At 34.5% G+C, this 13792-nt stretch overlaps 1 protein-coding gene across 1 annotated transcript in view; it reads left to right on the forward strand.

The window, feature by feature from the left end:
• Positions 1-13792, forward strand: part of LOC134655852 (homeobox protein homothorax) — a 357906-nt gene that overhangs the window by 23931 nt on the left and 320183 nt on the right. The window contains exon 3 of the mRNA XM_063511342.1: positions 3397-3538. Within this exon, the coding sequence (XP_063367412.1) occupies positions 3397-3538 (142 nt within the window). The remainder of the gene's footprint in view (positions 1-3396; positions 3539-13792) is intronic.

The following is a 13792-nucleotide window of genomic DNA, read 5'->3' on the forward strand; positions in this document are numbered from 1 at the left end:
CAGTTATTACCTGATATAGACATAATTATGGATCCGTATCATGCTCAGCAGAGGGTTATCTGATAGTGTGATACGTCATAATCTCTGTTTGTTATTATTATGCCAAATATTTTCGTTTTTTTTTGTGATTCAAGTTCATTACATTGAAACTTTGTGTAAAAAGGAAACTTCTTATGATTGTTTCCACGATTTTTACAACTGTATGAATTATACTTGCCGGTGTAACTGATGGAACGACCAGGTCTCTCCGTCTGATTCTGTTTAAAACCTTCTTGACTTCCCTGTAGGTACTTACGTGATTGCTTTTCGTTTAGTTGGTCTCAAGCCTAACGATGGCTTTCAATTCCTTGCTTCGATTTCGTTCTATGAGTTATTTATGAACTCAACATGTTTTTTGAGAAGCGTCCACTTTTACGTTTATATCTTCGTTTTCATATTTAACAGCTTCCTCCGTTTCCTTAAGAGTTACATATTTGTGAATATTCCAATCTTCACCTACATCACATTTATTACTGTTTAGAAAACTAATATATATTAATATCAATATAACCAGCAGCCTAACAACGTAAATAATGTGACATATTAGGACATTGATGGCTCTAACAGCAGCTATCAGTGACATTAACAGCTGCGCACGAGTCGATACTGTTAATTTATGGACGAGATAAATAGGAAAATTGATTCAGATTTTAATTTTTTTATGATATTTGTTATTTATGGTTGCTATTTGTGGCATAGCGTGAATAGTAATGCGAAAGAGTTATCCGTTGGAATTTCAATAGTTTTTAGCTTTAGCTTGCTAATTACTATTTCTCGATAAGAATCTTGAACAGACCATTCAGAAATACAGTTCAGTTTAAGAAAGATTATCTCCAGATAAATATTGTCCTTTATTTGACGTAACATACTTTGAAATTAAAACCAATCTTTATCGCTATAAAACTTTTAGCCCCATTAAATCTCCATCTAAACTCGGAAAATACATTATACTAAATGTTTGGTCAAAATTTGTGCTTTATAGCCGTGATGAGATGGTATCAGTCAGAGGCGCGACCTCTGCCACTTGCTCCATTACAAGGAGCTTAGTTTTATCAGACCAAAACTTGTCAACAGAGGGCGGGAGCCAGTGAGAGCGAATTTCATTAGCTACCATTTTGTTTTGTTCCATAAAATTGTGATCGTGTACGGCTACCATCAGTTTGGCACTGACATAAACTCCATCGAGAACGTAATTTACTTTCTAATACATCTCGCTCGCATCACTCCCATATTAGTGCGAACGAGATGTATAGAAAGTAAATTACGTTCTCGATAGCGTACCTATGTGTCAATTTTGACACTGTCAGTGACGCACGGTACGGGCTCTGATGTTAAGTTAAAAATTGGGGAGGAAGTATCAGTTAGTTGAAAGGAATTTTATTTATTTAACCTTTATTGCACATTACAAGAAAGTACAAATGGCGGCCTTAATGCCATAAGGCAATATTTTGTTGTGATTTATTTTATTATCATATGCCTATACTTTTTTTTGCTATAATTGCCAATTTATGAATACAAACTTCACGAAATTGTTGCTGTCAACACATACGAATACTATTTGGTTTTGTTGGTAAGTACTTATTAGAAACATATTTTTACACAAAACGTAATATCAAATCAGATCTAGGTCAAAATTTGATTAAAACGCTGTTTGACGTTTCTCGGTTTCTTTATTTTTATTACATGTAAGTATATAAAACCATAAACCACGGATTTTATGACATTAAATTATTCATAACTCAATGCTTCGTTGCATCCATGTTCGAATAAATCTAACCGAGTATAAACAATGAATATTTTTAATTTCCCGCCGTAAATACGAGCTGTGGCGTATTTAAAGGTCACCTTTTTTTAATAGCTTTCTTATTCTTACACTTTCAAGTACTGTATTTTATTTGTTTTACGCCATTTCTTGTGTTTAGTGCGTAGATGCGTAACCGTGTGAGTACAATAACCGCGTATTATGATAATGGCTAATAATAAGAAGTGTATTTTCATATTATGACTTTTAATTTTCTGCTATAAACTCCATAACGCTCGTAAATCGTTATCACTTTGATTTAAAGATGTTCACACGCCAGTTTTTACTATTTGTTTTGTCGTAATCGTAAAAGTATTTTTTAGCTTGTGAAATGCTTGAGAAAGTTAGTTTTTAGATTAATTACAGTATTTCTTGATTGCAGGGAATAAATTATACGCAATTTTCACATGCTAAAATGCCGTAAAGATTGCTTTCAGTGATATCGATGTATTGAATATTGATGAAACATTACTAGCCATTTTATCTCTCACTAGATAGCTATTTAGGTCAATTTTTACGCGCGTACGTCAAAGCATTCTAAATATGCAAGAACAAAAAAATGTAAATATAAAAGACGTAAGATATATGTTATATACACAAACTGCTTTTATATGTCAATTTGGGTCAACTTTTTATTAGAATTTTTTTAGCCAACAATCGACATTACTTTAAAACTCGTATCTTGTTCTGTCAATCAAAAGAAAAATGTGGTCTCTGTGTATGGGATGCATACAGAGTTACTGCCTTTCAACTTTGAGTAGATGTAGATACGAGATTTTTTTCAAAGTAGTAACAGTGTGACCGTATGTCGCTTACACTGGGACCCCACATCCAAGACACTAGATGATATCGGCAGCACGTCTCATCACAATCTGCATCTCATCTCACTCGCGCACTCAATTATCCTATTGTTTGAATTTATAAGATTTGCCGCGACTGAAGAGCGTGTGGCTTTGATTTGCTTTAAAGTTAAGATAAAGATTTATTTAGGATTTAAGGCTTAAGTTTGGGACACTTAAAATTTTGCGTTATTGAATATTTGTAATAATATTCATAGCACATAAACCACCAATATTATCACGTCAACAAAACTTGCATCGAGAACTACACTGTCCTACTTATCGTCGCAGGGCCGTCGATAAAACATGTGGTGAGGGGTGTCGTTTGCCCCGAAAAAATAGACGGGCTAGCTATTGGCTGTCCTGCCTTCATTGCGGTCCTGACAGTATTCTTGTCCTAGGGTTCAAATTGTATTTTCAATGCGGAGAGGACAGGTATAGAAAATGTTTCGTTGAGAAAACTGTCACAGGGCAAATACTCTCTTATTTGTATACGTACGTCGTCCACAGTCAGAAAGGAAGAACTTCGCTCCATTAGCTCTACCGACCTTCTGTAAATGGAATATGTGTGCGCAAGAGTTAGAAGCGACGAAAGAGCATGCAGACGGTCTCCACATTGCCGTGCTGTTCTGTTCACTTTACTGCCTCACTACCCCTGTGTGACCAGCATTACAATGCACCAAAACTATAAGCTGACTAATTGGCAACCTGTTCCAGGCACCCCCTGTTTCCCCTGCTGGCGCTGATCTTCGAGAAGTGCGAGCTGGCAACGTGCACCCCGCGCGACCCCGGCGTGGCCGGCGGTGACGTCTGCTCCTCAGAGTCTTTTAATGAGGACATCGCTGTCTTCAGCAAACAGGTACTTACAGCAAAACTCTTAACTTGTCTATCGGTGGACCTTATGCCTTTTGTAATAAGAGGACTATTCACTGAGGACTTTGGTCTTTGTCATAGTTCCAAGCTCCAATATGCCAAAGTGATAGAAAGGCATATGCACCCATGACCCAATTATAGTCCAATACTACAACTATGCTGCACAACTTTAATAAGCGGCTCTTCCTTTCTGCAATGGCAATGGCCTATTTGGTTTTTTAAAAGTTTTTTCTGCCTTTTTCCTTAGAACTACAAAATTTCGCCATTCGTTCCTATCCTGTGCGATCAGACGCCATTCAGCCGCTTGCATGTCGCACATGTCTATATACACAGGTATACGATAACTGCTGAGCTTAATTTAATGGAAAACTGGCAACATCCAAATAGTTATTGGTTTCAAGGAAAAATAGCTGAAAAGATAAATAAAGACCATTGCGTATGACCAATCAGATAAAGTGTAAATCGTGGTCACGTCGGCTTCGGATCACGTTACATCAACATCCATGTCAGCAATAATGACTCTTACTGTTACAAGAATAAAGATCTTTGTAGAAAACAGAGTCTTCAGATTCGCTTTGATGGAAGTGGGTTCCGAAGTGCGATCCTCAGTTATCAAATATCGTAAAGATATTTAGTTTCTAGCGTATAGTTCAGTCATAGATAGCGTACAGGCATTAGGAGTTGACTTTAAAAGACACTAGAGGGCCTACCGCCAACACCGAAAAATCGTTATCTGCCTCTCTATTGCTCTTTGCATACGATGAATGTAAAGCAAATGCCATAGTGCCCAACAGATGACACCCTGCTATCAACTCTATTGACAATGACGTAACTTTAAAGGTCACATGTATGTATTGGGGCTGTCACTCGGACGTCTACTTAATGCGCTAATTGAATAGCCGGTAAAACTAACGATAATATCAATTTTACTATAAAATACCTTCCATTACAATTTAAATTATCCGATATGAGTATAGCCTCTCCGGAGGCGTATTCTGATTGTTATATAGGATATGAATTTGATCTGGATTCGTCATTTCCATATTCTGTCAGTGTCAAAAATGACGTTTCTGGTGGTTGTCACTTTTGACACTGACGGATCGTATCCATAACGAATCCAGATGGAATTCATAACCTGTTTATGCCATCAGAATACGTCTCATATTCTAAAAATAACATAAACGTTTAAAATTATACGACTATTGGCAACATAGTTGCATTAGTAACATTACCTACGCAAAGATGATAAGATCGTCCTAGCTATGGCTGCCTGTTAGTTGACTTGACCATGCGTAGTAAATAATTGCTAATATCTATGCTGTATCTGGCCATAAACAATTTTTATATGAAAGTACCCGTTTTCTTTACCCTTGACTCCAGTTCAATACATAAATGCCTTCCTTTAAAATTTCCAATACACATAAAAAGCAAACCCGTAACTAAAGAAGCTTTTTGTTTTTTAATGAAACTAAAACCTAGCTCAGAAAATGGAGCGTTTTTCAGACACGATAGGTTAAAAATTCCACGCGCCGAGTATCGTATCCGCCAATAATTCGATTTCATATTTCCACGAAAAAACCCAACGGCGGACCGAAAATCCGTAATAAAAATCCATGCTTCCCCAATTTCCATTCCATACACAGCGTCCATTCACTGGCCGAAATTACTCTGCAGAACACTGGCCGGAATAACTTTGTGAACGCACCTGCCGTCCCATCACGATTAAAAAAAAGAAAAAAAAGTAAAAAGCGCGCGAACGCATTGGCATATTAAAATGTCGCGCAAAATGGCGGCTGTAAATCACTAGCTGCAATTTCTTACAGTAATGCTTTAATAAGTCTTAGGCGTAATTAGTAACGGTAAAATCGAATCCGATCGGATTGCTGTAGGCGTTTCAGTATCGATTGTTCAGGGTTCAAGCTGTAATCGTTTAGCTCTATGCTTGTTTGTACGCAAATTTTATCGTCAACTAAATTAAGTTTCGTATCAGTGGGACATAATCGATCCGACGCGTTTTTATTTTAATTATCATAACTCGTGAGTTTCTCGGCGGAGAGAATTGAATTGCTGGTTTTTAAGCGAGGCAAGATGTCGTCTAAAGCCAGTTTTTGTAAAAACAGAATTGAAAAACAGGTCAGGTGAATGTCGCCGCTTTTTAAAAGTTTAAAAATCGAACAATGGTGTTGCCACCGTTATTACCCATGAGTGAATTTTTGTTAAAAAAGCGAAAGTATAAAATCATCGTAGAAAGCGGTTTTAACCATAACATTTACCCAATAACAGTAATAACATGACAAGCCGAAACTAACACGTATCATTTGAATAACAATAAAACGTTCAAATAGAGTAATTTTACAATCGTTCCCGAGAGCCGGCAATCAGTAGAACCAACAATCAAAACCGTGTAATTTTGTCAATTTTTATTACCGCAGTGTTTTTTTTAAACACAATAGGCGTTGACGTGCTGCGGTGGCAATTTAACCGACGACCCAACGTCTTCACTTGACGAAAGAGGTTTTAATACTTTTAATATCAATTCTGGCGGAAGTGACTTTATATAGTCGTAATGATATGAAATTTCCCTTTATTACCAATATTATTGAATCGTTATCAGTCAAAGACTTCATTGTAGGTACTGTAATTATTGGAAGTAAATGGTATTTATAGTTGTTATATTGCAACTTTTGACCTGAGATAACTGGTCATGGAACTGACCGTTATTATTTATTGTAGATTGAGGAAGTAGACAGTATATACTTATTACACAAGTGATCTTAATACATTACCTACTCGAAGACAAAAGATTTTCTATAAAGCTATAGTAAAACTACGTACTTTTAATCAGACCCAATAAGAATATAAAAAAACAATATTACTTTTTTTAACCTCATATAGGTTAAGATCTCTTCTTAGGAACCATGTAATCGAATAGTAACAAGAAAAACTGCATTCATACATTTAATTTTTTTTATGTAAAATGTATTGAAAAAAATATAAGTGGTAATTTCGAAAACATACTAAAATAAATTAAAGGATATGAAAACAATGCATTTTATTCATTTCAGACATCATGTTTCATAGTAACATTTACTGCTTAAGACCTACACAATCGATATCTAAATATAAATAATTTTAGTTTTATTTTTCAAAACGTCCGGATTCGATTCTCGAGCTGAGTACACATTTTTTTTTAAATGTATGAATGCAGATTTTTTTGTTACTAAAATCGATGACATGGTTCCTAAGAAGAGGTCGTCGTATGTTTTATAGTTTCAGATTTTCCCATACTGACCGATTTAAATGGGCCACCCTGTATAGAGCTCTATATTTTTTTCTAAAAGTCTCTCATGTTTGTCTTACGATTTAAGAGAATAGGTACTTAACATAAATGTCAACATTACTTGCCGATACCATCTTAAAAACATTTCTATCACAAAAAATCTGTCACTAAATGTCCGATTGATATCAATTCAATTAATAAACCATTTATCATTAGTTACGTGCGTTAATCGCCTTAATTGCAATCGTAAAATTTATCGGGTGCATTGAGATAAAATTCGGTGACGACTCATAATAAATCATAAACCGTGTTTATTTTCGATGCCTATGTTATAAATATATTTAAGTGGCTGAGTGATTGATATATAGAGCCACTTGTGAATGCTTCACGCTTAAAATAATGATTATAAGTAAAATTAGTATGTTGGATAAAGTGTGATTGACAGCTATGAATTTGACAGCATGCGCGTTCCGTTTCACGTAAAATGGTTATAACATGAACAATTACACACTTAAAATATTGCAATACTTTATTTATAAAAATCTTGGGTTGGAATTTTGATATATATTTGTAAACTTATAGAAAGCTTAGGAATAATCTCATACGATGAATAAATATGTAGGTAAAACATTGCTCTCATCTAGTACGTATGCTTTATCCTGTGTGTCACGTAAGTTTTTTTCGTCTATATTTTATATTATATCATGCCGACGAAAGTTAACTTTAACCCACGTGGGAATATAAAAATAATTATGACCACGTGTGTGACATACGTTCCATTCTCACATATGTAATCATTAGGAAGCATTGACGCCAGTAAGACATCTTTTGTTTGATTGTAACTCATATGAAATAAACATTTTAAACATTCTTTCAATATTAATAAAACACGCTTAATTGCGAAGACATATTTCACTCACAATTATATTTTTTATTTAATTAAATACAGAAATATGATCGCGTTCCTTCTTGCTTGAGCCACGTTTTGACGAGAGCGTTGACATTGTCCGTTTTTGTTGTCATCAAGTAGGCTGCCGATTATGTTATATGAGTCATATATGAGTCATCAATCATACATATATGTACTACCTATAGGCATCTTTTCAAAAAAGTTTTAACAATCTATATACTTCTCTTTCATTGTATCACCAAGAAGCCCACTTAAGCATAACCACTTCCCATATCCTCCATATAGATACTATAATTGGTACCAATATTTAATAAATTCCCTTAACATAAATAGTAAATTGGTGCTCCAGTAATTGGTAGAGACGGCTTTTATAGAGCACTGTAATGACAAATAATTAACAATAATGGTGGAATGATAATTGCTCGCGGGCATCGATTCTTTTTGCTGTGGGGGGTCAAAACCTCCTGGTAATTAGTAATTAGACACATCTGGTCTTAACTTTATATGTATGTGATCTGTGGACAAGAATGTGATAGAAGAAACAAACAAAAGTGCTACAAATTTGCAATTAAATAAACATGCCGGTAACTTAAAACAATGTAGACGATTAATATACATTATTACTATAATTTTCGTCCACCATATGCCAATAATCAAAAGCAAGCATGTAATAAGATACCTAGTTTTATAATTAACCAAAAAACAATTATAAAACCAAACAATTCTTAACCCTGGCCACACCGCTCGTGATCTAGCAACATTAACAGCTATATGAATTAAAAACCATTCCCGTTGCCTAGTTTTTAGCGCACTTCACACAAATAGCAATATAAATGGGATTCTGATACAGATATCGATTCAGTAATAAGCCATTTCCATCTTTAATTACTGTAATGGCTGTTAATTGACTTGTGTTTTCGCCGAGACAGATATTTATTCGTTTTGGATTTTATTGTATTAGAATCACGCTTGCTACTGAACGTGGGAGCTAGAGCTTTCTAGTTTATAGCTTTATTAGCTCATAATCAGTTGATGTTATTTCCATTAAATTTTCAATGGGGTTAAAAAAGTTGAACATGGTATTGGTGAAGTCTTAAGAATCGGCGTGGGAAGTCAAACCTACCTCGACCATAGACCTTATAGTGGAAAGAATGTAAATTCTTTTTGGTTGCATTTTATAAATAACAAGTCTTCTCTTCTGCGCAATGTAGATTAATTGTCGTATTATTATGTGTTCTAAAGGCACGTAGGGTCATTGTGCTAGTTTTCGTCCATGCTCTCGTTTTCGTCGACTTGACGGAGTAGGTAGCAAATAATATAAGTATTTCATATTGAATTTGCTACTTGCGGAATATCATTTTTATGTAGACAGATATATTCTTTAGACATTAAGGATTGCAATAAGTCCAAATTTGTGCGGCAAGGTAGGTTTATATTCAAATTTCGTCAAGTGGACGAAAATTAAAGCTGGACGAATACTAGCGCAATGACCCTACATACATAACCAAGGTAGCAGTCATCACCGTCGCCGACATATGTTCTGATGGATCTTTTGAAACTAACCGCGGACAATAATACAAACAAAATCAAACACAAAAATTAATCAAACGTACATTTTAAAAGTAGCGTTGAAAATTAGGCCAAGTCCTCCAGAGCGCGCCGTAATATATCGATGCATACTCGAGCTATAATAACATATCAATCTTGGCACAGTACGTTACCCGCACAGCATTAACGAGCACGGGCTCGGGAGTGCATGGCCAAGTTCAGAGAAAGTTATGTTCTTATTGATTTCAAAATTGTTACGTGGTTTAGACAATCCTTTTTGGCTTTGCAATTACAAATGAAAAAAATATGAATATGAAAAAATTGATGCAGGTAGTAACCAATATTAAAACATAGTACTTACCTAGGTACTAAACTAATCATACTTATTAATTTTGCTGTGGGCAAATATAATATCGATTGATTTGATCATCATCTACATTTAAAGCTTGTCAATCTGGTTTGCTAAATATACCTAAGGCTTTTAACCTTTAACGAATCTGGAATACTCATAAAACTGATAATATTCCTATCAATGTTTATAACCTACCTACTTTACTCTTTAGAGTTTATTTGAAAATGTATAAATGTTAGATTAGATAGAAGCATGCGGCTTATATTAAGAACTTGGCTGTAACAATGAGATTTTAATTACAAGCTGAGTAGCGCCGTCGAAAAAACGCAGCCACGGCCCAGCGCGCGCGCAGCATGATCTACGCGCAGACCGTGATGCACGGTGATCGAAAACTTCGACTAAACAAACATTATTATACTTTATTCCGACGACATACGGTCTACTTTAGGTCGATTGTGTTTTAGTCGAGCGCGTTTGCTTACATGTATTATCGGTGGTCGAGCTCAGGTGACTTCGCTATCTGCGCACAAATATATCGGCAATATATTTGCAATTTATTCGTAAAACAGTATAAACAATTTTAAACATGTACATATTGACAAGCGTATCAGAGTTTTTATGTCAGTGAAATCGGGTTGTGTACATACGAGTATTTTTCTGATTTTTTCGTCATAGGTACGAGTAATTGACAAAAATATCAAAAACATCATCAGAGTCATCAGACTCATCGTAAGGTCAGTAATATTGATAAAAAAATTGCAACTTGGCCGTATCACTAATTGTGACGAAACTCGCTAATCACTTTTTACGTGTCAATCTGTGTTTGGCAGTAACATTAAAATTTCAAATGTGTTGCCAGATAATGTCTTTATTATGCCACTATTTATTAATCCTGGTCACACCTTGTACAAAATAACTTGGGGCCATAAATCATATAATGTCAACAGATAATAAATATGTGAAAAATTATTTATGATTGAGATGAATATATTCGTATATTTCAATGGAAACTTGTGTCTGACAAACATAGGTAAACATTGCAGCAGTGTTAAGAGAGCAATAATATACGTATTTATTATTAAATATATTTAATACTGTATGTGGCTACATAATTTTGATAAAAATATATTAATATTAATCTCTAATTCTCGCTTAATTCAAACATAGCTTAGGCTAACTTAACTTAAACATAACATGAATGCAGTCTACCTACTTAAAAAAAAAACACCAAAAACAAAAGCTGCTTAGAAATTAGGAATATGCCCCATTTAGGCAAGATCTCACAGTTTAGATTATCCCACGCCACGTCTATTTGACAATCACGCTAACACCGTTGCTCTTTCCACAATCCATCCTTGTTTACATCTGTCCCGACAATAACACAATCAATTGTCATAGGATCAAGCCGCGCAATTTACTCCTTTGTCACTCTGATCCAATTTGAAAAAAAAAAAAAAGAAATGGCGCAGCAGCTGCGCTGGAGCGCGCTAGAGCGGAACGGCGATACGATACGTTTTTTGTTTCGCTCGCACTAGGTTTTTTTTCTCGATAACGCATCGGCGATTTCGCTTTATCGTCCCCTGAGTTTTTGCGGCGGATTCCTTGTTTCGGCCTCTCGGTTTCACTTGAGAGTTTGCGTTTGTGTTTGTTTATGATTTTTATTGATAATGTTCACTTAAAACTTGTATGCGATGAGCCAAAGTGTAACACTGTGTTTAATGTTTAGAGTCTGGCCAAAAATGGGGTTAGCAGAGTTGACGTTAAAATTTAAAATCATGTAGTAAAACATTTCAACATTCACATTTCATGTAGCAGTCACATAGAGTCAGACCGAGAAAAGTCTGCAGCGATTTTGATAGCCCACGTAGTGCAAGTGTCATTTTAAACGTCAAACTTCTATGAATTTATGACGTGTAAATAACACTTGCACTGCGTGCTATCAAAATCGCTGCAGACTTTTCTTGGTCTAACTCTAAACTACTTACTAATTAACGTAACGTAACATAATAATATGAAGTCACTGCTATTGTTGGTTAGAAAGAATATTATGACACAATAGCAGGAAAAACAGTTGATTTGCAAAATAAACATTTCACAGTTAGGAATTTACGCACCAAAATTACTATTCCATGTTTACTCATCCAAGTTCAAAAACACTATTAACACAGCAAATGCGGCCATTTTCATTAATTAGGGAAAGGGATAGCAATAAACAGTTTAGTGCAAGAACGGGGTAGCACTAGTATGTTTAAATATGGAATTAGTAACGACGCAACAAGGTTAAAGCGAACAGAAATGTAGTATTTATTATCTGTGGTATAAATTGGTAATCTATCGTAAAAAAGAAATAGGACAGTGGTATTTGTATAAAAAAAGTAACTCAATAATTGATCGACCTAAAACTATTTACTTTTGCGCAATAAATAACTTATTAAAATAAATTATAGTTTTAATTACATACTTTGGTTTAATGATCCAAATCAGTTGCAAACGCACTGGATTACAAAATCTAGGTCACAAAAGAAAAACAATATCGAATAGTAGGGGAATTCACTTGGAGACAAGCCTAGTTACACCATGCGATAGCTTCAGTGTTGCCAACGTTGCAACTTACCAAGAATTTAGCAGTTTATGATGATAATTTGGCACATTTTTTGTAAAATTTTACATCACATTTAATTTTTTTTTGCTAAAATCCTTACACCTATTGGGAACACACATACAGCTTTGTACTTACTTACCAGGTTTCATCACCTTGTTTTTCTTCGACTTATATATGATGTTGATGTATTACTGAAAAATAGTAACTGATTATTTCATAAATGTATGTCAGAAAAACGGAGTACCTAATAATTACTAGGTAGAGAGAGACTGTTCGGAAAGAGAAGAGTCGTGGAATGTCTTGGGCTCCATACATTCCACGACTCTTCTCTTTCCGCACAGACTCCAAAGTGTCATTCAATAGAACCCCAAGTAGCATGTAAGTGTCGGCAAAATCAATATACCAGCCAATTTAGAACTTAGAGTAATTTAAGGGACGTATAAGGGTGTCAGAAAAGATTTAAGCTGTATAAAAGGTATTTTACAGTTATTATACAGCTCAAGCTGTATAAAAGCATTATAAAGGATACTGCGTAAGCATGAGGTGCTTTATCAGAATATAAAAAATCTACTATAAAACTTTAGGTGTTGTGTGACACTACAAGCTAATTCTATCCTTAAAGCTGTATACAGGCTGTATTGTAGTATCACTTGGCACTTGTAGCTGTACAAAAGTATCTGTCAACTCCGTTTTAAAACTTTAAGAGTTGTGAGACACTACAAGCTAATTTTAGCGTAAAAGCTGTATATTGGCTGTATTGTAGTATCACTTGGCACTTGTAGCTGTACAAAAGTATGCGTCAAATCCGTTTTAAAACTATTTCTTATGGCGTAATTTTACTCTCCTATAAGTATAGTAGTTGTATAACTTCTGCCTATAAGGGTATTATAAAACTAAAAGATAAATGATAGCTATAGTACAGCTTTTTTCTGTATTACTGACAGAGCCGATTAAAGCAATTTTGTGGCGTAATTTGACACTCGTATAAGTATAGTATAGTTTTACGAGTTCTCACTGAGTGTATTATAAAACTGAAGGATTATACCTTATGTAAGGAGAATCAAAATACAGCCAAACGATTAAAAATATTCTATTTTAAAGCTGATTAGAATCCAAAAGCTATAAAAGTTACTCCACTAATTACATAGTAAAGCTACTAAGATTATAATGCTCTCCAACTATCTTGTAGGCTGTTTAAAAATTGTCGCCATTTTACAATGAATAAAAACGTATTTAAAAATGTAATTAAAGAAATACTTGCAAATATTTAGCAAAAACTAAAGCCGTTTTAAGGTTACCAGCTTAAAATAAATTGACTATAATAACTATAGCAAAAGAAATTAAATTTAATAAAAAAAAATACATTCTAACCTTAAAAACAAACACTAACTTAGCATTTATTTTTTAGTTTTCTTGTGTTTCTCTTGATTATTTTGCAGGTGCGTGAATATTTTGCCGGTAAATATACACAGGTTCACAATAAATATTAATCGGCACTTAGGTACCTATATAATATCCGCTCCCAAGGTCCTTTATTAATATTTAAAG

This window comes from Cydia amplana, chromosome 17 (assembly GCF_948474715.1).
Source record: "Cydia amplana chromosome 17, ilCydAmpl1.1, whole genome shotgun sequence".
NCBI classification, from domain to species: domain Eukaryota; kingdom Metazoa; phylum Arthropoda; class Insecta; order Lepidoptera; family Tortricidae; genus Cydia; species Cydia amplana.